Genomic DNA, 23343 nt, shown 5'->3' with positions numbered 1-23343 from the left:
AGTTCAGCTGTTAACAATTTCTGTAAAGCTTTGAGATCTTGCCTTCTTCTGTCAAATTCACTTCCATGCTCTCAAATTACTCTGTTCTCTCTACTCTGTTTTTTTGGGTAACTCTCAATAAACTAGGGTTCTGGTCTGGATTAAAAGACGAGGATGACCTTGATCCATCAACCTCATGAAATGTAGAGAGAGAGAGAGGTCAAGGGCTTCTCGTTTACTGGCCTCCTCCGTTGATCGGTTGATGTAATTCTATCAAGTTTAAGGAATTTTTTTAGTCAAAGGGTTTCTCGTTTACCGGCCTCTCTATATAAAAACAAAATGAAAAATCGAAAGAAAAAAAATCTCATCTCATCATTCTCAGAAAAAGAGATGAACTAAAAAGGAAGAAAGAGAAAAACAATAGGAAAAGGGCGGCCTAAACAGTGCCCTTGTTCGATTCGACCTTGTCGTGTTCTCTCTCTCTCTCTCTCTCTCTCTATTTCTTCTCTTTCTCGGTCTCTCTGAAGCTCCGTAGCCTCGAGGATGTCTTGGCTTTCAATTTCACTCCCAAATCCCTTCAAATCGCAGGAATCGGATGAAGAGGATGCAGTAAATAAAGAAGAAAAGGTTGCAGGAGAAGAAGAAGAGAGCTCTTCTCATGTCGGGGGAGTGAAAGAGGACTTATCAGAGCTTGGCAAAACCATTGGCCGACAGCTATGGGGTGTGGCGTCCTTCCTCGCTCCTCCGCCAGTTACCGACTCTTCCTCCGACGCCGCTGAATCCTCCGATTCTTCTTCCCAGACGTTTCTTGGCATTCGTAATGATTTTGCAGAGATCAGTGGTAGCTTCAGATCGGGGCTTTCTCTGCTGTCTACCAATAAGGCTGTTAATGAGATCTCTAAGTTAGCCTCGAATCTGTTACAGCTTAAGGAAGATGAAGAGGGCGGAGATGGAGATGAGTCTTCTGGGGAGGATCATGGGGGTGGTGATGGTGATGGCATTGTTGGGGTTACGGATGAGGTTTTGGAGTTCGCTCAAGAGATGTCCATGAGACCAGAATTCTGGGTTGATTTCCCGTTGTCGATCAGTAACGGTAATCAAATTATGCCCTGTTTGTTCTTTTACGGAATTCAGTCAGCAATTGCTTTTATGCCGGTTCAGTTATGCGTTTTTTGCAGTTTTAATTAGTGGGTTCTTTATTTATTATCGGTGTCATTATTACTAGCTAAATATTAAGATTTCTGAGAATTGAGATATTGAAACTTTGATTTTCCTTGTTAAAAATGGTTTCTTGATGAGCCCGTAAAGTGACTCTTTTGGTTTGTTGATGTTTGTCATGTTTTGTGAAATCCTACTAAAAATATTTTTAACATTTCAAATCGTAAAACCCACAGTCTTTGTCTATTTTAGCTGTACTTAATGTTGGAGCCACCCTTTATGTTTGTATAGTTAAATATACTATCCAATAATTTTATTGAGAAGTGGACTCAACTGCAGAGGTTTTTTTGTTTTTCTGGATAGTACTCATCTGCAGAGTTTTGGAACCTAAATTGTGCTTCTGCTGCTGTAGGGAGAATGAAAGAGGTTAAGAATGTTATCATTCTCTGCCTATTTGGGTCGAGGAGGGCTTATGTATTGTCTGTCTCTGCTTTAAGTGCTTGGAAGGTCAAATTTCAGCCAGCCCATCAAGGGTTCCAGACTACCAATATGGGTTTTAGGGCTCTTAACCAACGATATGACTCTTAATAGAGAGGAATAGTGAACCACAATTTATGTATCGGACCATAAAAAGTTGGATAAGTATTATAAATATTGAAAGAATAGATAGAAAGTTACTAACACTTTTAGTAAGGCTAATATTTCACTTCATTAAATGCCTATCCCTGTCAGGGCATTGCAGATCTGAGCATTTTTTTTCTATCAACAATATTAACTACTCTATCGCACTAACCTGTAACCATGATCATGTTGGTTAGCAATTAAATTATTTACCACCCAAGACATTTAAATATGTAATATAACTAGTACTTTTCTCACTTATTGCTTCCCTGTTGGAGAGAAGGCTTGACCAGAAAATAATAATGTAATGTTTTAAAACTTTGAACTCTCATTTCATTGTTATAACCTCCATTAGGGTTCCATCATACACCTCACTTTTCATTGTTATTTCTCACTCGATCATGAGGTTTCTTAAAGAAAGCTCAAAAAGGTAGTGTAGATCAACTATCAAGAACCTTAAATTACTTACCATAATACCATCAGTGAGTGGATATGGCAGTTTCCTGTACAACTTATCCCACACAAAAGTGAGATAAGACAGTGCTCATTGATCCAGGATCATGCATGCCAGCCTAGTTGCTTTAGATATCTAATTAACAAACGATTGACTTGCATTGATACCAAGGCAAGGCCGCATTTTACACCTGCTAAATCCCAGATTTTAGATTAACTTCCTATGTTTCCCATTATGTGGGTAATCTCCTTTTGAAAACAAAAATATAAATGGAAATAAAAACAAAACAATCTGGGAAACCTTCTTCCATTGAATATATTATGTTTATTAACCTAAAGTTTGTAATTGGGTTTGAGATTTTAAAAAATTTCTATGTTTTATGCTATTCCTGCATACTTGCATTGAGTGGAAAGCCAGGAAACGTGATACTTAATTTTTTTTTGATGAATAACCATCAACTTTACTAATTATAAACATTTTTTTTTTGATAAATGAGTGGTATTTTATTAAGCATAGAATAGAAAAAGTGTACAATCAGCCTAAAAGGAAGCATGAGATGTTACCTCCCCAGCTTCCCTTAGAGCAAAGCAATTAAGCACATTATAGCCTGAATTACAATTATAAGGTAGCCCAAAACAGATCATCTGGCTTCTCTATTCAAACTTCAAAGTTTGTCTAATTTTGTTGCACTAGGTTCTGTAACTTGATGTTAGGATATTAAACCCTTTCTAAGTATAGAATTCCATGTTCATACTGACATAAAAGTAGGACTTTGTATTCTTGATGTAGGACAAAAATGGTCAAAGTTCTAGTTTTTGGGAATTGCTTATTATTTAGTAATTTAGATCTTGATTTGAGGGGTTAAAAAAACTCGTGTATTTAACATATTTCATCGGAAAAGTTCCAGTAATCTATTTGAATTCTTATATTAGACCAGATGTGAAACACATAAATTCATAATTTTAACAATTTAAGGAGGTTACTGGTAGCCTGATGGCCACCTACATCAGTATTTCTTGAGTTGTTTTTTTTTTTCTTTTTTTTTCACATGTTAGTATCATTGTGATCTAACATGAGATAAATTGTATCAACAATAATGGGTTAGAATCATTGTGATCATGGGTAAGATACTATTGGGATTAGACTATTGAAATGAAAACTGTTAGGATTATATTTTTGTTGCTATCCTTTTGCATTATCCATTTAAACTACTCATTAGAGATTTTATAATAGTGCCAATTTTTCTTTCTATTGTCCATTTTCTTTGTATTATAATAACTATAATTATATTTTAGTCAGCATCTAACTTTGGATAACCATACAGATGTTAAACTACATATAGTTTCTATTGCAAGAAGTCATAATGTTCGGCAATTAACAATCATATGCTTTATGAACTTATGCTACATGTGTATTTTTCTCACAGTGAATCTAGCACTACTTTCTTTTTGATTGGTAGTGAATCTTGTAGAACTTTGTTCTGTATTTTTCTTGGCTATCAAGCTTAAATACTTTGACGAAATGTGCCACTTGTTATTTTGTTGATGTACTTATAAATTTGACATGTACTCTGGCAGATTTCAATATGTCTGATATTCAAAGAGAGCATGCTTCAACTGTTGAACACTTCACACCAAGCTTGGCAGCTCTTAGGACTAGGCTTTGCCCAAGTCATATGAATGAGGGCCACTTTTGGATGATCTATTTCATTATGTTGTACCCAAGGATCAATGAGGATGACCGCAGACTTCTATCAACAGCCCAGGCAAGACTTCTCTGGTCATACATTTTTTTTTTCTATTGCAGTTGGCAAGTATTTTGTATAGATGACTGTAATTGGGTGCTATGTTGTGTTAGAAAGTTCATTTTAGTGCCCACTTCATGTTCGACTCTTTCTACACCCATGTCCATGCATGTCATGTCTAGGTATTATAGGTTGGCATGTATATTATAACAAAAAAATGGAAGAAATTGTACTGCAAATCTATGAACTTGAAAAATCATTATCTTTGCATGTCTATTGTTGTCTTTATTTATTTATTTATTTAATTATTTTTTTGGGGGGGAGCTGGTTGTTGTTGTGCAAGTATGTTTATGTACCATATATTGTAGAATAGGTGTATATCCAAAGACTGCAGCTGGACACAATTAGCTTTAATTGTATTGCCAGATACCACTTTGTCTTATATTTTCTATAGATGGAACACTCTATAGTCTATTAACAGTTGCTTTTATTCAATAAGTCCAGTGGAAACTAGGATCAGTATGAGCTTATATTAGAAAATACAGATCATGGTTGCAATGAGAGAACTATGGATGTATCCATTTAACTTCTCTATAGTAACCACTTTTTCTTCTTATTAATGGCACATAAACAGGGTGTCTGTGTGTGTGTTGTTTGTGAGGCAATGATTTCAAGGGATACCCTTGTTTATATCATGAATTAATGATAAAGATAACAACAGATGGGCAACACATGTATTTTGAAAGGCTTCTCTTTTGTTACTCCACTGTCCTATCAAAATAGATGTGGAGTCTTTTGTTACTGGACCTAGACCTTTCAGATTTGAAAACATGTGGCATTCATCCGGATTTTGTGAATAAAATGGAGTGGTGGAGTGCATGAATTGGTACAAATTGAAGGAGGAGGAAGAGTTTTCTAACCAAACTAGAGGTAGAAGAGGAGGTGATTACCGATCAGGATGAAATTGCCAAGAAGTTTGTGGACCACTTCAAATCCATCTTTAGAAGGCCTTTGGATGAGAGACCAATAGTGGAAGGGGTGGATTGGCCAAGGTTTGCTGAGGAAAAGGCTAGGTGGTTAGAAAGGAATTTTTAGGAAGAAGAGATTAAACAAGCAGTTCTTTTAATGGACTGAGCTAAGGCTCCGGGCCCAGATGGTTTCACAATGGATTTCTATCAAGATTGTTGGGAGATAATAAAAGATGATTTGTGTGATGTCTTTAAGGAGTTTGCAAATAAGCACATAGTAAGACGTGGAGTTAATGCTACTTTTTTGGCTCTAATACCTAAGAAGCTTGATGCTAGCCACCCAAAAGATTTTAGGCCAATTAGTTTGGTGACAAGTATTTACATAATCTTGGTTAAAGTGTTCTCTTTGAGGATTAAAGAAGTTCTTCCCTCTATCATCAGCCAAGCCCAAGGGACTTTTATTTGAGGGCGACAAATAATTGAGCAAATCTTGATTGCTAATGAATGTATGCAGGAGATGAGAAGGTTTGGAAAAAGAGGTTTTGTTTGTAAATTGGATCTTGAAAAGGCCCCTTTCAGAGGTGTTGAGGAATTGTGGGTTTGGAGAGAGGTGTTGTAGATGGATGTTTGGGTGTGTTAGTACCTGCCACTACTCAATCTTGGTTAATGGAGTGGTGAATGATTTCTTTCTAGCTTGTAAGGGTGTTAGGCAAGGAGACCCACTTTCGACCTTTCCTTTTTACCCTAGTAACTGATGTTCTTAGTAGAATCATCACTAAGGTGGTAAGGCTGATAGGGAAGATATTATGAAGGGTTGGAGGTCAAGTAGAAATCGAAGCCCATTCATCCATCTTCAGTTTGCAGATGACTTGATGAATTTCTATGATGGGGGTGCTAGCGAGAAGATAGCACATTTAAAGGAGTTGATTAGAGGATTTGTGAGAATTTCCAATTTGAAAATAAATTTGGAAAAGAGTTGTATAGCGGGTTACGGGTATCAATTTGACGAATAGGGAGGTCGAGACTATTATAGAGTGTCTTGAGTGTTTTATCTCTTTCTTAGGGATTCCGTTAGGGCAAACTCTAGGGAGAGTAGGTTTTGGACTCTAGTGATAGAAAATCTTGAGAGAAGAGACTAGCCTCGTGGAAGAAGAACTACATTTCCTTGGGTGGTGGGATCGCCTTGATAAGAGCTATTTTGGTGAACATACCTACTTATTTTCTGTCTGTCTTTAGGATACCACCTAGGGAAGCAAAGAAGCTAGAGATACTAATGAAAGATTTCCTTTGGGAACTGGGACAAGGAAAAAAGGACCATTTGTTGAAGTGGGAAGTTGTTTGTAGAAACAAAGAGGAGGGTGGGTGGTTTGGGATTAGGAAAGGTGGTTAAGAAAAATCAAGCTTTATTGGGGAAGTGGTTGTGATGGTGGTCTTTGGAGAGAGAGAGAGAGAGAGAGGCTATGGCATGAAGTGGTAGGAAGTATTTATGGGAGTTCAAAGAATGGATGCGGGCTACTTTGGCAACTTCATGGAAAGCCATTCATAGTGTTCTTCCTCAGTTCCTCAGGTATGTCAGGAACTGTATCATGGGAAAGTGAACACCTTAGATAATCTACAAAAGAGAAGACCCTTCCTTTGTATCTCACCCAACTGGTGTATTGTTTGTAGAGTTCATGGGGAGGATTATTACCATTTACTACTGTCATGTCCTTTTTTTGCAAAATTACAGGCTTGGTTTTTTTAGTTATTTGGGTGTAGGTGGAACATGCCAGCAGAAGTAAGCATGATCTTTAGCCCTTCTACCTTCATTTGGAAAAAAAAGAGGGAGACTTATTTGGAGATGTGCTAGAGCAGGCTTGATGTGGACAATTTGGGAAGAAAGGAGTGCTAAAGTATTCCAAGAGAAAGAGAGGAGTAGCCAAGATTTAAAGGATTGTGTGTTGAATCAAGCAATCCATTGGTTAAAGACCATGGAACTCAAGGAGTGCAATTTGCAAATCAACTGGGTGTAGGGCAGCTATATGGCCCTACAAGAATGAAATCAACTGGGTGTAGGGCAGCTATTGAAGGGGATTCAAAGGTGGTAGTGAGGTGGTTGAAGAACCCTGAGGATACTATATGGCCCTACAAGAATGAAATAAAAAAACTTAAGTGGTTGACAAGGATTATGTCTGTTCTTATACAATTGGTGGGGAGATCAGCAAATGCTTTCGCTAGCTAAGAAAGGGACAAATATGGAAGTCTTGTTTTGGGCTCAGCTGTAATGCATGTTTTCTTCTTTCTAGTTTCCTTGTAATCAGTTGGGAGAGGCTGCAGGTCTCACCTCTCCAAGGGCTGTTGTATGAGTTTAAAGTTCTGTATTAAGTTCTGAAGTAATAAAGTTTTTCTTTATTCATCCAAAAAAGGCTTCTCTTTTTTTCCCCCTTTCCCTTCAATATACTCCTTGTGTACCTTTTCTATTTTCTCTTTATTACATTATAATACAAGTAAGTATCATGATTTAAAAAAAACATGTACATTGGAGCTCACAGCTGCATAGTTCTCTTTTAAATACTAAATTGGAAAAAATGTTATGGAAGGGGGAAAAAGAGTAACATCAGTCCAAGACATATGCCATCTCATTCTTTTTGGTTGTGTGATTCCACAGGTGACATAAGGTGATGCAATTCCTCTCTTATTTCTTCCTAGAATTGGTCCAGTTCCACCTATAAGTCCCTTTCTACTTATTTTTGATAATTGAAATTTAATTCATTAATCAAAAGATGGATCTGTTGCAAATAAGCCCAGAGAGAGGCTCGAGGTGCAGCCTTACTCTTATGAAAAAATATTAGAACTACATGGAAAACCAAGTAACCGCTAGTAGAGAGATAATACACAATTATAAAGCTGCCCAAAACAGAGAATCCTTGTTAACCCCTTGTTTTGCAAGACAATCAACCATCTCATTAGCCGATCTTCTTACCCATTGGATCCTCACTATCATATTCCTTATTAACCAAACCACCTAATTAAGAAGATCTCTTAAGCCCCGGACAGTCCCTTCCTACTTTTGTTAGCATCTGTTTCTGTTCCTGGTTCTCTTTCTCTCTCTCTCTCTCTCTCTCTCACACACACACACACACACACACACACACGTACATACATACATAGATACGCGCACACACACAATTTGTTAACTCCTTGGGGCCGGATATACGAATCATTTTTTCTCCATAAAGGGTTCTCTTTATGGGTAAATGACCAAAATAGGAATAGAAGGCAAGAAAAGCATATCCTTTGGGGGGTGGAATGTGAGTGTTTGGTGGTGGTGGTGGTGGTGACATAAGGTGATGCAATTCCCCTCTTATTTCTTCCTAAAGTTGGTCCGGTTCCACCTATAAGTCCCTTTCTACTTATTTTTGATAATTGAAATTTAATTCATTAATCAAAAGATGGATCTGTTGCAAATAAGCCCAGAGAGAGGCTCGAGGTGCAGCCTTACTCTTATGAAAAAATATTAGAACTACATGAAAACCAAGTAACCACTAGTAGAGAGATAATACACAATTTTAAAGCTGCCCAAAACAGAGAATCCTTGTTAACCCCTTGTTTTGCAAGACAATCAACCATCTCATTAGCCGATCTTCTTACCCATTGGATCCTCACTATCATATTCCTTGTTAACCAAACCACCTTATTAAGAAGATCTCTTAAGCCCCAGACAGTCCCTTCCTACTTTTGTTAGCATCTGTTTCTGTTCCTGGTTCTCTCTCTCTCTCTCTCACACACACACACATGTACATACATACATAGATACACACACACACACACACAATTTGTTAACTCCTTGGGGCCGGATATATGAATCCTTTTTCTCCATAAAGGGTTCTCTTTATGGGTAAATGACCAAAATAGGAATAGAAGGCAAGAAAAGCATATCCTTTGGGGGGTGGAATGTGAGTGTTTGGTGGTGGTGGGCAGGGGGGGGGGGCTTTCATTCATACTCCTGGATGAGCAAATTCTCAGTAGATGGTTTGGTTTTCTGGATACCCCCTTTCTTTCTTGATCAATGGAGATGGATAGACAGCTATCTTAACCATCTTATGCCCATAGAGGATAGAAGAATATGACCATTTGGTTTTCTGGATACCCCCTTTCTTTCTTGATCAATGGAGATGGATAGACAGCTATCTTAACCATCTTATGCCCATAGAGGATAGAAGAATATGACCATGATACCTGGTTACCTGTACAAGGGTTCCATATTGTATTGGATCCTGGATCCTTCAATTTTCATTTTTCAGTATAACTTGCATTTTGATAGTTGATACCTTGTTCATCTGTGTGGGTAAACATGGATTTCCCATGGCTCATGTTTTCTCCATGCTCCACTTTGCATAAGTAGTTAGTTAACATGGTCTTGTTGTTGATATTTTGAATGATCCTTTTTTACAGAGTCAGATGTATATCCAAATACTTTTTTCATTTTTAAGAACCCTTTTTTGATGGTTCATTAACTCAAATCCTTCATTAATACAACAATAATAACAACATTTTTTTAAGGGGGTTGTTGTTATGAGGGGTGGGCTGGATATTGGCCTCATGTCTGGTGGTTTAGCACCAAGTGGCTGCTCTCAAACTCAAACCCATTTTTTCATGCTTATCAGTCAAAATTTCCCCATCACACCTGTTGAGTTTTGGGTTGATATAACATGTTTTTTATTTACATAGCATAGTTAGGGAGTTTTGGGCCTTAGGTCCATTAGTTTATGTTATAAGTTAAGAGTGTTTTTAAGTTCTCACAAGTAGCCAACTTACTAAGGGTATACTTGTCTTTGTATTCTCTTTTATTTATGAGTATATAATCTAATGAAAGGGGCGACTAGACCTAATTTTGAGATTTTTATATCAAAACCGGTTGTCCAAACTTTTTTACTTGGTATCAGAGCAAGTTTAAAGATTTCTTGAGCTGCTCCATCATGTAGCCCTAGATCGACTGACTGCATGATAAGGTAAAGGGCTGATCGAAGACTTTAGGTAAGCCCAATTTTTGAATTTTTTGGTGGAATTGCAATCCCTTGTAACTGGTCTAGGGTTTTACACCAAAATCAGGAAGAACTAGAGAAAGGGGGAGAGTCCTGTTTTAGTAGGACACTTGAATTTTGACCTATGAAGTGGCGCTCTAGGGTTCCTTGACGTTTTCTGAAGTGGGTGGTTCAAGTCCTAGCCATTTTGGAGGTCTGGAGGGAGCAACAACCTCTTCTCTCTCTTCTCCCACTCCCACGAAAAAAAGGGAATCTTTGAAGGGAAGGGCTTCTAGGGTTTCAAGAGGGTGTTTGAGGTTTCTAAAGGAGATAAATACCTTTCTTTTCATCTCAAATTGATTTCCTAATCTATTTTGAGAGTTATGGAGGGCTGTGGAGTTGAAAACAAATTTATAGGAGAAATGAGATCCGGGGGAGGAGATGTTGGAGACTTCTTTGGGGCCGGAACCATCACTATAGTCAAGTTGGATGCAAATGGGTTTATACAGTGAAGTGCAAGGCTGATGGGAGTATAGAAAGGTACAAGGTGAGGTTGGTTGCAAAAGGGTATACTCAAACTTATGGCATAAATTACTTGGTAACTTTTGCACTAGTGGCAAAGATGAGTTCAGTTTGGATTCTTCTATCACTAGCAGCTACATACTCTTGGCCACTCTTCCAACTTGATGTGAAGAATGCCTTTCTCAATGGGGACTTGTAGGAGGAGGTGTATATGGACCTTCCAGCTGGCTTTTACAATAATGTGGAAAAAGGAAAGGTATGTGGGTTAAAGAAGTCTCTATATGGTTTAAAACAATCACCCAGAGCTTGGTTTGACAGGCTTAGAAGTTTATTAGTTGTATTTGGCTATACTCAAACTCAATCTGATCATACTCTTTTTGTGAAGAGGAGGGGATCGTTGGTGTCAGGTTTGATAGTGTATGTGGATGACATTGTAGTCATAGGAAATGATTTGAGTGAGATTGGTACCTTGAAGAAGAATCTACACAAAGAGTTTGAGATTAAGGATCTTGGGGAGCTGAAGTACTTTCTGGGCATTGAAGTGGCAAGGTCCAAGCATGGGATCTTCATCTCATAGAGGAAGTATGTTCTAGATCTACTACAGGAGACAGGAAAACTTGGGGCAAGGGTAGTTGATAAACCTATTGGCTAGAACCACAAGATAAGTGCTTTAGAGGGTTAACTAGTGAAGGATGTTGGAAAATATCAGAGGTTTGTGGGGCAGTTGCTATACTTATGTATGACACGACTAGACATCTCTTATGCAGTGAGCGTGGTGAGTCAATACATGCATGCCCCACGAGTTCAGCATTGGGAGGCTATCGACAGGATACTTTCCTATTTAAAGGGACACCCAGGTAGAGGCATATTATTTGCTAACCATGGGTAGTTGAAGTTAGAGGCTTACACAGATGCTGATTGGGCAGGGTGTTTAGATGACAGGACATCTACATTAGGAGTAGTTTGTACTCTTGTTGGAGGTAATTTAGTTTCATGAAAGAGTAAGAAACAGATAGTTGTGACAAGGTCAAGTGTAGAAGCTGAATACAGAGCCACGACACATGGTGTTTTAGAGCTCATCTGGATCCATTCCTTGTTAGGGGAGATTGGAGTTGAGGCTGAAAAACTTATGATGCTATATTGTGACAATCAAGCAGCAATTAACATTGCCCACAACCCAGTTCAGCATGATAGGACGAAGCATATAGAAGTGGATAGACACTTTATAAGGAAAGGGTGACATCCGGAGAAGTTTGCTGTTTCCTTGTCATATGTTGCATTTGACTTGTAGCTTGCTGATGTTCTTACAAAAGGAGTTACAAGAAACAAGCTGGAGCATGATCTACGCAAGTTGGTAGTGTGTGACATTTATTCCCAACTTGAGGGGGAGTGTTGAGTTTTGGGCTGATATAACATGTTTTTTATTTACATAGCATCATTGTTTTCAAAACCGGACCGGATGGCCGGACTGGAAAAACTGGAAACCGGTCACTTGACCGGTTCTGTTTTCCTCCAAAACCATTGATTTTGGTCAGCAAACCGCTGAACCGGCCGGTTAACCGTTCGAACGGTTTTGACCGTTTTCCAATTTTTTAAATTTTTTTATTTTTTTTGTCAAAACGGGCCGGCCATTCGGGTTGAACGGTCTGACTGTTTGAACCGGTAACTGGACCCCTAACCGGTTCGTTTTTAAAACCATGTATAGCATAGTTAGGGAGTTATTGGGCCTTAGGCCCATTAGTTTATGTTTTAAGTTAAGAGTGTTTTTAAGTTCTCACAAGTGGCTGACTTACTAAGGGCATACTTGTCTTTGTACTCTCTTTTATTTATGAGTATATAATCTAATGAAAGGGGCGGCCAGACCTAATTTTGAGCTTCTCCCGTTCTCTTCTATATCTCCTCTCTCTTTCTCAGCTGAAACCTTTTCTTCTCTTTCTTTTCTTCTTTCTTTTACAGTTTTTATATCAAAACAGGTTGTCCAAACTTTTCTGCTACACCAATAAAAGCTCGTTTAATTTTTTTACATAATTTTTTTATTTTCCTTGCTTTTTTATTTAGGATGTGCACATGAATGTTTCACTGTTATGTCATAAATAAATATCTCAAGTTTTTCTACTTGTAGATTGTGGAAACAAGAGAGAGGCTATTGCAGGAGCTTCAGGCTAGGAAGAATACACAATTAGAAAACCCAAAAAATGATGATTCTCATGTAGAGGTGAGTAATGAGGGTTGTACCATCCAAGAAGAGAACAACGAAGTTCAGGAAAAGGAGTCTCTGGCTGAGACTGCAAATGCAGCACTCCAGGTAGACACTGATGAACAGGAGAATGTTGAACAATGGTTAGAAGAAGATGATGGAACAGGCACTTCTGTTGATGCCCCGAAACAGCTTGGAAATGAGGAAGATGTCTCTTTCAGTGATCTAGAGGATGATGATGATGACAATGATGTTCCTAGAAGACAACCCAGTTCAAGTTCGATACAGGTTGTGGGAGCTTCTTCCCCAAAAAGCTCAAGTGAATGGATTCAACTGAATGATAATTCTGGCACTCAGGGTAGCAGGAAAAATGCAGTCCGACTAACTTCCCATGAGAAAGATTCAGAAGGTGAATCCAGTGACTGGCTTAATGTTGATGATTTTGATTGAGTCAGTACTGGGACAGCTTCTGTTGCCAAGTTTATGTAAAGTTCTATGCCGTGAAACTACCTTTCAATATGCAAAATAAACCCCTGCTTTTAAATTAATAATCAATAGATATCCACGTTATCAATCACCATTGTTACTGTGATGGGTCTCACCATCGTTGTCCTTTGCCACATCTGTTTATTGTGTGTATATTTTGATCCTCTGGTCGTCATGGCTGAAACATGAAGCCTGAAAGGAAATTGCCATTGTTTGATGAACACTCCATGAGATATATAAATGTAGATAATTTGCTACTGATGGTTGTCTTGACTTCTCTGTTTCTTTTTCCTCTTTCTGGCCCTCATGTATGTTACTTGATTTTGCTGTCTTATCATAGGTGAAAACATTTGACCAATCAATTGATTTTACCAGAAAGAGAATTGATTCCAGGAACTTCCAAATAAGCATTTCATCGGTTTGGCAATGTTAACATTTAGAGTTAGAATCATATGATGCTTTTTCCTTGGTACATAATTTTTTTTTTTTTTTTTTCTGAACTGTTTTTCTCATTGGCATGACAAATGTAATTGATTTGATTTTAAACAAGTATGGGGGTGTTTCTCCAATGTGAACATTTTTTGAGTTCCAAAAATAAAGGTCCCATACCTGCACCTGCTTCGAAATAACGCAGAACCTTCCAAAACAAAGGTTCCAAAAACAAAAGCAGAAAAAAAAAGACATGTTTTTTTTGTTTTTGTAGTGTATTTCTTGTTTCCAAAGCTGAACAGAAAGTGTTCTTGAATTTCTGCTTTCAAAAACATACTTTCCTCTAGTGGTTTGGTTGACATTATTTGCTAAGCATGCAATATTATGCATCTCTGATGGAGCTTCTACTTGAATGAATTTAGTTCACCTTTGTTTCTATTTTGGTATTTGTATTTATTTTTGGATCTAATCCATTTAAATGTGGGTTGGGAATGGGGTGTCTAGGGCTGCATGTCGGGCTGGGTTAGGTCGGGTTGAGGCCAACCCTAAGTTCTAAACCCCAACCCTAACCTTAACCCAACCCGACCTTCAACCCGACCAACCCAACCCTAACCCTAACCCTAATTAAATTCCTTCAACACTAACCCAACCCAATCCAACCCGAAGTCAATTTCAGGTTGAGCCCAATCCAACGTTCTTCCCATCCTTTAAAACCTTATAGAATTTTTCGATTTTAGATCTCAACTCAATTTTTACTACATAGATTAATCCTATGTTTCATTAGTATTTGTTTGTTAATGTTATTTTTTTTGTTCTTTTAGTACAAAATTCAGAAAAACAAGTGTTAGAAATGACTATAGTTTATTATGAGTTATGACTTACGATAGATCTTTCTTGGGCGGCAAATAACATAGAGGGGATGAAGAATAAAATTTTCAAAAAACATAAAATAATATTATTAAGGTTTTAGTCTTTCTGATTAGGATTAAGTGAAGTGATTATCTTAAAAGAAATACATGATACTATGTGGTGGGGACTATACAAATATCATGCATCTAAACAAGTCAATGTATGTTATATATTACATATAACATATATTTATATATGACATGTACTATAGAGTCGGGTTCGGGTTGGGTCGGATTGGCTAAGGGGTCAACCCTAATCTAACCCGAAATAATATCGGGTTTATAAATTTCAACCCTAACCCTAACTCGAACATCAACCCAACCCAACTTTTTTGGATTGGGTTAGGGTTGGGTTCGGGCCAACCTGGCCCAAGTTGCAGCCTTAGGGGTGTCCCTGGAAATTTTGGTGTCTGTACTACTCACTAAATAGTAGCTCATATTAAAGGTGCCACTTGGTAAGGTGTTTGGCTGATTTGGGGGGGGGGGTATGAGTTTGGGGGATGGGGAAAAATGCTCATCAATATTTTTCTTGGTTTCGAAGACAAGGATATTTTTATGAATTAAATTGAAAAAATGTTTTCACCTTTTTTCTGAAAAAAGAAACACGCATCCATGAATGCATTTTTGCTTTTTACTGCTGATATTGCATTTTTCAGAAGCATGAACATTCAGGTGGAGAACACCCCTAAATTAGGCAACTTTAACTCATACCTGTTCTGTTCTGTTGTGGTTCATTTACAAACCTGCACAAGAGAGACAAGCTTGAATCTGGTGAAGACTCCCTTGATTACTTTGGATTCAATGCCCATCTTCTCAACTCCCTTACAACGTAGAAATGGTAATCCAGCTTTTCTGGAATGAAACTTTTTTTGTTAACTCTGCACAGAACTAAACGATATAAAGTCAAAGGAAGATAAAATAATCAATTCAAATATATATACAATTCCTACAACAACGTCCTTGAGCCTTCCTAGCTGAACAGTTAAAAGTTAAAACTCTCACCTAACCGCATCCCATGACAGTAAATTTATATCTAACAAGGCTAGCACACTAAATGCAAATACATTAAGCATGTTTATTTAATTATGTACAAGCCAGGTGATAGAAAACCATTGATGGACACAAATGGGTTTCACGGTTCTCCAACCAGACATGCTTCTCACATAACAATATACACAGATACCACCATAAATGCCAAGACACTGCTGATTTATTTATGTACACAATTACTTAATAGATGATGATGAAGTTATTGGGTACTAATCAACTACATATATACAGCAAGCAATCTGGTCGATGTACAGCTTAATTTCACTTAATGGGAATAAAATTTTGAGAGAACCGTTCAAGCTGGGATTTAAGCATGTCTCCAAAAGATAGACGATTTTGGGGTCTCTCAGGTGAGCCTGGCCTGTGAGTTTCATTCTTCACTTCCAAAGCTAGTGATTCCATCTCTCTTTTCAACGACTCAACAAGCTCCATGTCCACCTCATTGCCGTAGATATCTCGCACATAGAACGCATTCACGGCCTTCTCTCCCTGCGTCTCTACGTCTGCTCGAACAACAGCAAGCCCGTACTCGCGCAGCACCCGCGTTATGTCAGAGAGCAACCCAACTCTGTTGTTTGCGCATAACTCCAGCCGGACTCCCTGCTCAAATCACTGAATACGTAAATTTCATCTCATTAAGCTTAATTATTGGTTAATGAGATGCTCACTCACACTCACCTCACAGACCCTACGCTCTATGGCTGCTTCTAAGCATTTTATGACTCGTTTCTTCTCGCTCTCTGTGTTCAGGGCGTACCCATCAACGTGCCGGATATAGTATTCCTGTAAATTGGCAATGGAAGAATATAATGCTACAGAGATTTGGTGTAAAACATGATCACTAACAGAAGGAAATGAATGAAAGGAAAGGGATTATATTTATACATACTTGAGGATTTGCTGGCGCAAACATACCTGAAATGCAGAATCTCCATGAGAAGATATGGAAGCATGGAAAATCACGTACTGCATGTCAGTAAGCGTGCATACCGTATCGAACATGAGTTTCGGTCGGTCCCTAGTCTCCACTGTCACAACCGAATACCCCTTCTCATCACATCTCTCTATCGTCACGACGGTCTTCTTCCCTTCTTCCTCACCTTCGGTGGAATAGGGGGACGATGACAAGCTCGAATTCCCCGGTGGCCCATCAAAGTCCCGGCCGGCTAACATGAGCTGGTGCAACCGACGCTCCACATTGGTTGTTGTTGGGGTTGCACCATCTCCTCCTCCGGGAAGACCCGCTGTCTTCACTCCTTGTTCTTCATTAGCCCCGGAGCTGTTGGTGGTGGCAGCGAGGACGGTGGAGAGATGATCTTCAATGGTAGCCAGCCGGCCAGGGTCGTCAATCCGGCTATCGGTGGACTCGTCGGAGATTAAAGCCACACAGGCCAGGCGCTCGTTGTGACTCCAGGCATGGGCCTCCACGACATTGCACCCCAGGTCGGTCAGGGCTGCAGATATCTCAGAGAAGAGACCAGGCCGATCGGTCCCTGTCAACTCTATGGCCGTGTGCTCAGTGGATGTGTCGCTCCCTGCTGCTGTGGCTTCTGCTGCTTCTGCACCATTCTGCACCTGGCTCCGGCTGGAGCCAGCGGAATCCTTCATTGAACCTATGGCCTGCATGGTTTGGAATGGGGTTGGGGGGTATTATTATCAAACCTGAGACCAATCACGTAGGAATATTGTTGCCACAGGAGGGGTTGTGGAGTAGGGGGTTCTCATCATGTTATATATGATCAAGTGAACCGACCATCGACCCATCCACGTGTCGCCATGTGTACAAACCATGATCTTTTTTTTATAGACCCGGTTTATGGTGTAGAAGACTAGGATACCTGTTGGATGTGGTCTATGACATTTTGATCCGTGAGTTTGCTCCCGTGCTCATCTGTGACGTGAAACACTGCAAATGCAAGGAAAAAGAAAGGTGTTTTATGGATCATAACTATCATCTATATGCACATGGTTCAGGTTTTATGATTGGTTATATGGATGGGTCCGAGTCAAAATCCAAATGGGGCCCATCAAATTCAAAGGGTGGGGCCACTTACCATCCATGAACCATCCAGCATCTGAGGAAATGTAGCTTTTGGAGATGTGTAGATTCATGTCTGTCAATGCTTGCACCACTTGCAAGAGGAGGCCCTGTTTGTTCACGCTGTCTACCTGAAACAATAATTTCACCCTTAACAACATGCTTAGTGATTTCACAACAAAGAACTCTCCCTCTCTCTCTCTCTCTCTCTCTCTCTCACCTTGACAACAGTGCAATCTTCACAGCTTTCATTATCGATGCAAACCTGGCAACTGCATGAACACAAAACTCACTGTCAGCAGGTGATGATTCAAGTTTGTTCACCTAAAACCTAAACAAAATGGCTACAAATTTATAGTATGGTTCTCTGGGTCCATTAATATGGGATATATATTGATAATGCCACAAACAAAAGACTGGGAGACGTCCAAAATCACCCCATCTTTGACTAAATCAAATCTGACCCACAATAATCCATTGGACCTATAGCTAGCTAATCAAACGGGATTTCCTACTCACTTTTCCTACCTACCGTGTATGAAAATTCAGCCAAAAATTCAGGTGTGAGAGTCTCAAAACTCTTAACCCCTCAATTAAACCACGTTTTAAACACAGACACGCAAAGTTTGTATACAAAACACATTTGCTAACAGTGTCCCTCGGATACATCTCCGGAGATATAGTGGTCATCTTCGTTAAACTAAGAGTCAACCCAAATAAATTAACAACAATCTGGCCAACGGACAAGGTTTTTGGCTGGTTGGCTTAACATCACGATCAGATGGGGAAATGTCCACCGATTGATCAGTAGACGAGTTAGGTGGTCATCATCGTTAACCAAAGAATTACGTAACCCAGGTGGGTCCCATCAGAGGGTGGGTTGTGGATAGTGGACACAGGCGTGCAGGTGCAGAGATGGTGGAGATGGTGGCTGATGGTATGTGAAGGCTGAAACAAATTAAGGCTGACGCAGACAGCAACTGACCTGGGGCCATGTATCCTCTCCGTAAGGTTCTCAAATTCAGGATCAAAATAAGGCCAGCACACTTTCTCCATTCTGCAAAACAACAACATTTCATGTTACTAAAGAAGAAATCAAACCACCAACTTCAGAAGCATTGGAAGTTTGCTGGAACAAACACCATTCAAAAGTTAGAACCGAAAACAAAGATGAAATATCAGAAAAAATCCTACCATTACAAGAATTAATATATCAACCAAAAGAGATAGAGATGATAAAGAAGAGAGCTTGTGGCCAAGATGATGAATGTATTGTATTGTATGGGGTACCTGTACCTACCTGCCAGCGTTCACAACCAACCCAACAATGTCGAGAGATGGAAACCAAGAAGAGGTGGAAGGAGTACGTTGAAGAAGAAGAGTTGGTTGGTGGGTTTTTCTTGCTCCCCAGGAGTGATGTATGGAGGGGAATAAATTTTGGGGTTTTGTGATTCTAAATTTATAAGAAACAACTCGTCACATGGCAAAGGATTTAGTTTGACAAAATCAGAGGAGAATACTCAATAAGATACGTATACGTGTCGAGTCAAACGCTAATTATAAGCCACAATTCCGTCATCCTCTAGTTGGTCAGATCCTCAGATATCCCTTCCATCTTACCTGAAAAGCTGAATCTCTCTCTCTCTCTCTCTCTCTTCATGGCTTTATTCCAAACCATGTTTTGAGATGACAAGTTTGATGGAAGTCTACCTGAAATTCCGAAATCTTAGGTGCATGTGTTGGAGTAGAGAGTCCGAAATTTTATCCTAACCTGAGAGCTTGGCTGGAATTTAGAAATTTCCAGGGAAAATTACTCATACGTACGCAGCAAGTGATGTGAGTTCCAAGTTTTGCTGGTGGTGTTGGTGCTAGCTTTTCTCTGTTAGGAAATTTCTGCTCACCACAGATTCCGTTTAATATACTTCTGTGCCCAGAATAGATAAGAAGAAGAAGATAGAGAGAAACGTGCTCAAAGGATTGAACTGCAGAAAAAGGATGACACGAATATGATCAACATATATCAACCACATTAACCAGGTCAGACTAGTGGAAGAGGATAAGGGCCTCAGCTTCCTCCTGCGCTCTCTCTCTCTTTCTCGTCTGTGGGAACAACTTGATGACAGTGGGCGAGGATTTTGGTTATACGCGTAATCATTATCTGGAAGACTTTTTCTTCAATCCGACAATAAACCCGTTTTGGGGTTCATGTAAATCTGGATTATGTTACTCCAGTTTTCAGGAGAACATTGAAAGATTGTCGATTGACTAAAATGATCTGGCTTCAAGCCTTCAATCGTTATCTTCAGGAACTCAGTTGCTTAAGGAGGGAGGGTTACATATTTACATGTTTCCAAAACAGGGAAGACCCAGCATCTTTGGCCCCCCGTCTCTCCAGCTCTCTCTGTGTGTAATGTGTGTAGGGTTGACTCAGCCCTTTGTAAACCCAACATCTCAACTTTGACAGGTTGGATTTGGTTGGGGATTTTCCAACTGGGCCCAGAATCGTCCAGGTTTCCGGGTAGATTTTTCTTTTCTTTTGTTAATCGTTTCGAGACTTGCATCCTTCAACCTTATCAGACTTCCAAAGTTGTCCGTTTATCTCAATTGTGATTTAATGTGTTGCGCGGAAACTTATGAACAAGAAAAACTACTGAGAAAGAGAAAATAAAATAAAATAAAACCGTAAAGCAAAGCAATTGTAATCAGATATAGTTACGTAGCTCAGTTTATATCCTATGCTTTCAGGCGTTAGAGAAAGAAATAATCCCTTAAAAAAACATAGCAGAGATTACACTAATAACGCTCACAGCCTTCCTAGCTTACCAATCCTTTTTCCCAATAAACCCGAAACTCCTCTCTGTATCTCACACATACACCCGTGTACACTCTTTCTTGGTGTTCAAGAATAAGGCCATAAGGGTGCAATTGAGCGAAGCCAAGCTGAACTTCCAGTTCCAGTTCGAGTTCGAGTTTATGTTCAGTTCGAACTCTATTTCCTGATTGGAGTTTGATTAAAATTCTATTTCCAGGTTCGAGCTTGGTTCGATTTAATATTTGATGAGTTCGACTCGAAAGCTCGAAAATAAATATATTTTTGTATTTTATAATTATATATATGATATATTTTTTATAATTTATAGTATATTCTTATATATTACATATAGAATATAAAAATATACTTTTATAATATATATTGCAAACTATTTTTTATGTTCTACAATGTATGTATGTGTTACTAGCTTCTGAGCCAAACTTTTTATTGGCCAACTTCAAATAACTAATAGCTTACCTCAAGATTCCAATTGAAATTGATTAGAATTGAATTCAAATTGAGCCTAATCGAATTCAAACTTTAAACTATTTGATTAGAGATTGGTTCAAATGCAGCCCTACTGAAGATACAAGATTACTTCCTGTCAAGATACAAATGGTATTTATATGAGAAACCCCAAATTGGGTCAGTTCTCACTAAACCAGGAAAGGTACAATTTGCAAATTCCTATTGCGAGTCCCATTTGTGATTCCGAAATAACCTGTAATTTTATATGACCTGCAATTCCAGATGACTTGCCATTTCCGGATAACCTTCAATTCTGGATGAACAAATATCCCACATATCTACAAAGTGAGATATGTTCAAATTCAAGGCACCGACATAACAGACTGTTGGATGGTCTTTTTTTTTTAATCTATCTAAATTATATTACTCCACTCTCTCTCATATTTAGAACCAAGGATTAAGTATACACCCGATACTAGATACACATGCATGATTGGAAGGATCCAGTTGTGCTTATTGGCCTGATATGTCACGGTATTGGTGTGTATCGTATAGTATTGGCCGATATGGTCTGATATCAGCGATATGAAGGTGTATCAATGATGCATCAAACAACACATTATAACAATTGGAGGCTGATTGGAAGACACCAATGCCCAACAATTAAATGTGTCATTAACCACTAATCCAACACTCATTTTATGATAGTAAATGAAATACATTAACTATGCACTTTAATGTCCACAACCAATTCAAATAAATAACATATAATAACACATTATATTCAATCACCCCAACTATAAATTAAAAAGAATAATATTTTATAAATTAATAGAACAAATAATCTATCAAATCCACATTTATATCAAAAAGTGATTTTTAATCTCAAGAAATTTATAAAAATAAAAATATTAAAAATAAAATAATTATTTTAGTACTTAAAAATTATAAATTTGTACATGGTATGTATCTTAAAAATTTTATAAATTATTAATTAATATTTTAATTTATATTAAATAACAATATACTTATTATTTAAAAAATAAAAATATTATTTACAAATTATTTGAAAATATAATATAAATTGAATCTATTAAATCCACTAATATACTTTTATATCCAAAAATTGATAATTTAAAGAAATAAAAATAATAATAATTGAATAATTATTTTAGTAATTAAAAATTATGAATTTACATATGATATGTATCTCCAAAGTTTTAATAGATTTGATATATCTTATGATTATATATTTTTGTAAATTATTAATTGATGTTTTAATTTACATTTTATATTAACATATTTATTGTTTACAAAAATAAAAATATTATTTACCAAACATTTGAGAATTAAATTTTTGGTTGACCTTTTTGTTAATGCTAAAAATTAAAAAAAGATAAATATAAAATAATTGATATAATAATTCAAATATAATATTTTCATATGTTTTTTCCTTGGACTTTAATAGAAAATAAAATAATAATGGTTGTGTATTAATTTGTAAAAGTCTAAATAATATATACCTTGGGTTCTTGATTAATGTATTGCCAATAAAGTTGTATTATATATATGCATCCTACTATAATAATTGTAATGTATGCATTTATATATACCATTAAAATATACATCTCCAATGTATTTATACACTATTTGTGGTTATTTTGACATTAAATTTAGTGGTATTAATATACTTATGAAATTTGTATGCATTTTCCTAGCGGTATCCAAGTGTTTTCATATTTTTTGTTTGTATCCATGTATTTCGAAGGCGTATTTGTACCCATATCCAAGCTGTCCAATACGATACCTAATACCGATACTTTAATCCTTGTTGGTGGGGGGTGATTTGACCAACCAACCACGAAGAGACATGTGGCAAACCCAAACCATCTGGTGACACCTTGGCACCGCGTGGAGCAGGTCGATTAGATCTGAGATGACCTAAATTGGCTTGTCTAGCTTACATCTCGACCTAGAGAGGATAGTAGATTGCCCCCCAACAGGGTGGCACACACCACCTTGGGAGAGCTAGCCAACGATCTCGGAGGTTAGCTTGTCCCCAACTTGGGGTAGTATCCCTTTTGGTCCCAAGTTAGGCAGCGACACGTTACCTACCCAGTATGGACGACCCTAGCTCTCGCATGACTCAGAGAGACTGGATGAGGATCACTACTGGCATGGGATGAACGCATCCCGAAGATAGTGAACTGATAAGGTCAGTGTGCCCGGATATCCCGGACACAAAACTCGAACCCCAACGCCTATAAAAGGACCTTAACACTTCTTCACAAGGTATGCGGAATCTATGCAAATTACTCACCTTTTGCTCTCAAGCTCTTTGCTATTCTCATCACTGACTTAAGCATTGGAGTGCCCAGCCTGAGATCAGCACCCCGGGTATTCTGATTCTTCCTTTCTTGTAGTTCGGTAGACCAACCTCATCAGCCCATCTGTCCAAGCTGTCTTCGAATAGGAAGATTGGAAAATTCCTGCTACAACACTTGTC

General features: G+C 38.2%; 2 protein-coding genes across 6 annotated transcripts; one reads left to right on the top strand and one right to left on the bottom strand.

Annotated features, from left to right (window-relative positions):
- Positions 1-304: 304 nt before the first annotated feature.
- On the top strand, positions 305-13391 carry LOC104592511 (uncharacterized). The gene is made up of 3 exons (XM_088892791.1): positions 305-1072; positions 3790-3977; positions 12572-13391. Exons 1-3 carry the CDS (start codon positions 523-525, stop codon positions 13094-13096), a joined length of 1263 nt encoding a protein of 420 aa, XP_088748917.1. The 5' UTR covers positions 305-522; the 3' UTR covers positions 13097-13391.
- Positions 13392-15530: 2139 nt separating this feature from the next.
- Positions 15531-19661, bottom strand: LOC104592510 (ACT-like superfamily protein). 5 transcript variants are annotated; one of them, XM_010251918.2, is made up of 8 exons: positions 19329-19661; positions 18543-18614; positions 17778-17829; positions 17574-17688; positions 17358-17425; positions 16435-17139; positions 16198-16302; positions 15531-16119 (listed from the first exon to the last, which is right to left on the bottom strand). In XM_010251918.2, exons 1-8 carry the CDS (start codon positions 19373-19375, stop codon positions 15781-15783), a joined length of 1503 nt encoding a protein of 500 aa, XP_010250220.1. In that variant the 5' UTR covers positions 19376-19661; the 3' UTR covers positions 15531-15780. The 5 variants fall into 5 exon arrangements, with proteins under 5 accessions (XP_010250220.1, XP_010250221.1, XP_088748915.1 ...); XM_010251919.3 differs by lacking the exon at positions 19329-19661 and adding an exon at positions 18858-18992; XM_088892789.1 differs by lacking the exon at positions 19329-19661 and adding an exon at positions 18848-18990.
- Between the last annotated feature and the right edge of the window lie 3682 nt (positions 19662-23343).

This window comes from Nelumbo nucifera, chromosome 8, assembly GCF_055504915.1.
Source record: "Nelumbo nucifera cultivar China Antique chromosome 8, China Antique-T2T, whole genome shotgun sequence".
Classification (NCBI taxonomy): Eukaryota; Viridiplantae; Streptophyta; class Magnoliopsida; order Proteales; family Nelumbonaceae; genus Nelumbo; species Nelumbo nucifera.
Note: the sequence above shows the minus strand (reverse complement) of the source record. Positions and strands in the feature narration are given on the sequence as shown.

Excerpts from the sequence above, each read along its gene's own strand:
- LOC104592511 (XM_088892791.1), top strand. The coding sequence starts at position 523 with ATGTCTTGGCTTTCAATTTCACTCCCAAATCCCTTCAAATCGCAGGAA. Across the intron at positions 1,073-3,789 it reads CCCGTTGTCGATCAGTAACG|ATTTCAATATGTCTGATATT; the intron begins GTAATCAAATTA and ends GTACTCTGGCAG. Across the intron at positions 3,978-12,571 it reads GACTTCTATCAACAGCCCAG|ATTGTGGAAACAAGAGAGAG; the intron begins GCAAGACTTCTC and ends TTCTACTTGTAG.
- LOC104592510 (XM_088892788.1), bottom strand. The coding sequence starts at position 18,247 with ATGACCACTATATCTCCGGAGATGTATCCGAGGGACACTGTTAGCAAA. Across the intron at positions 17,689-17,777 it reads AAGATTGCACTGTTGTCAAG|GTAGACAGCGTGAACAAACA; the intron begins GTGAGAGAGAGA and ends TTATTGTTTCAG. Across the intron at positions 17,140-17,357 it reads TCATAGACCACATCCAACAG|GCCATAGGTTCAATGAAGGA; the intron begins GTATCCTAGTCT and ends CAAACCATGCAG.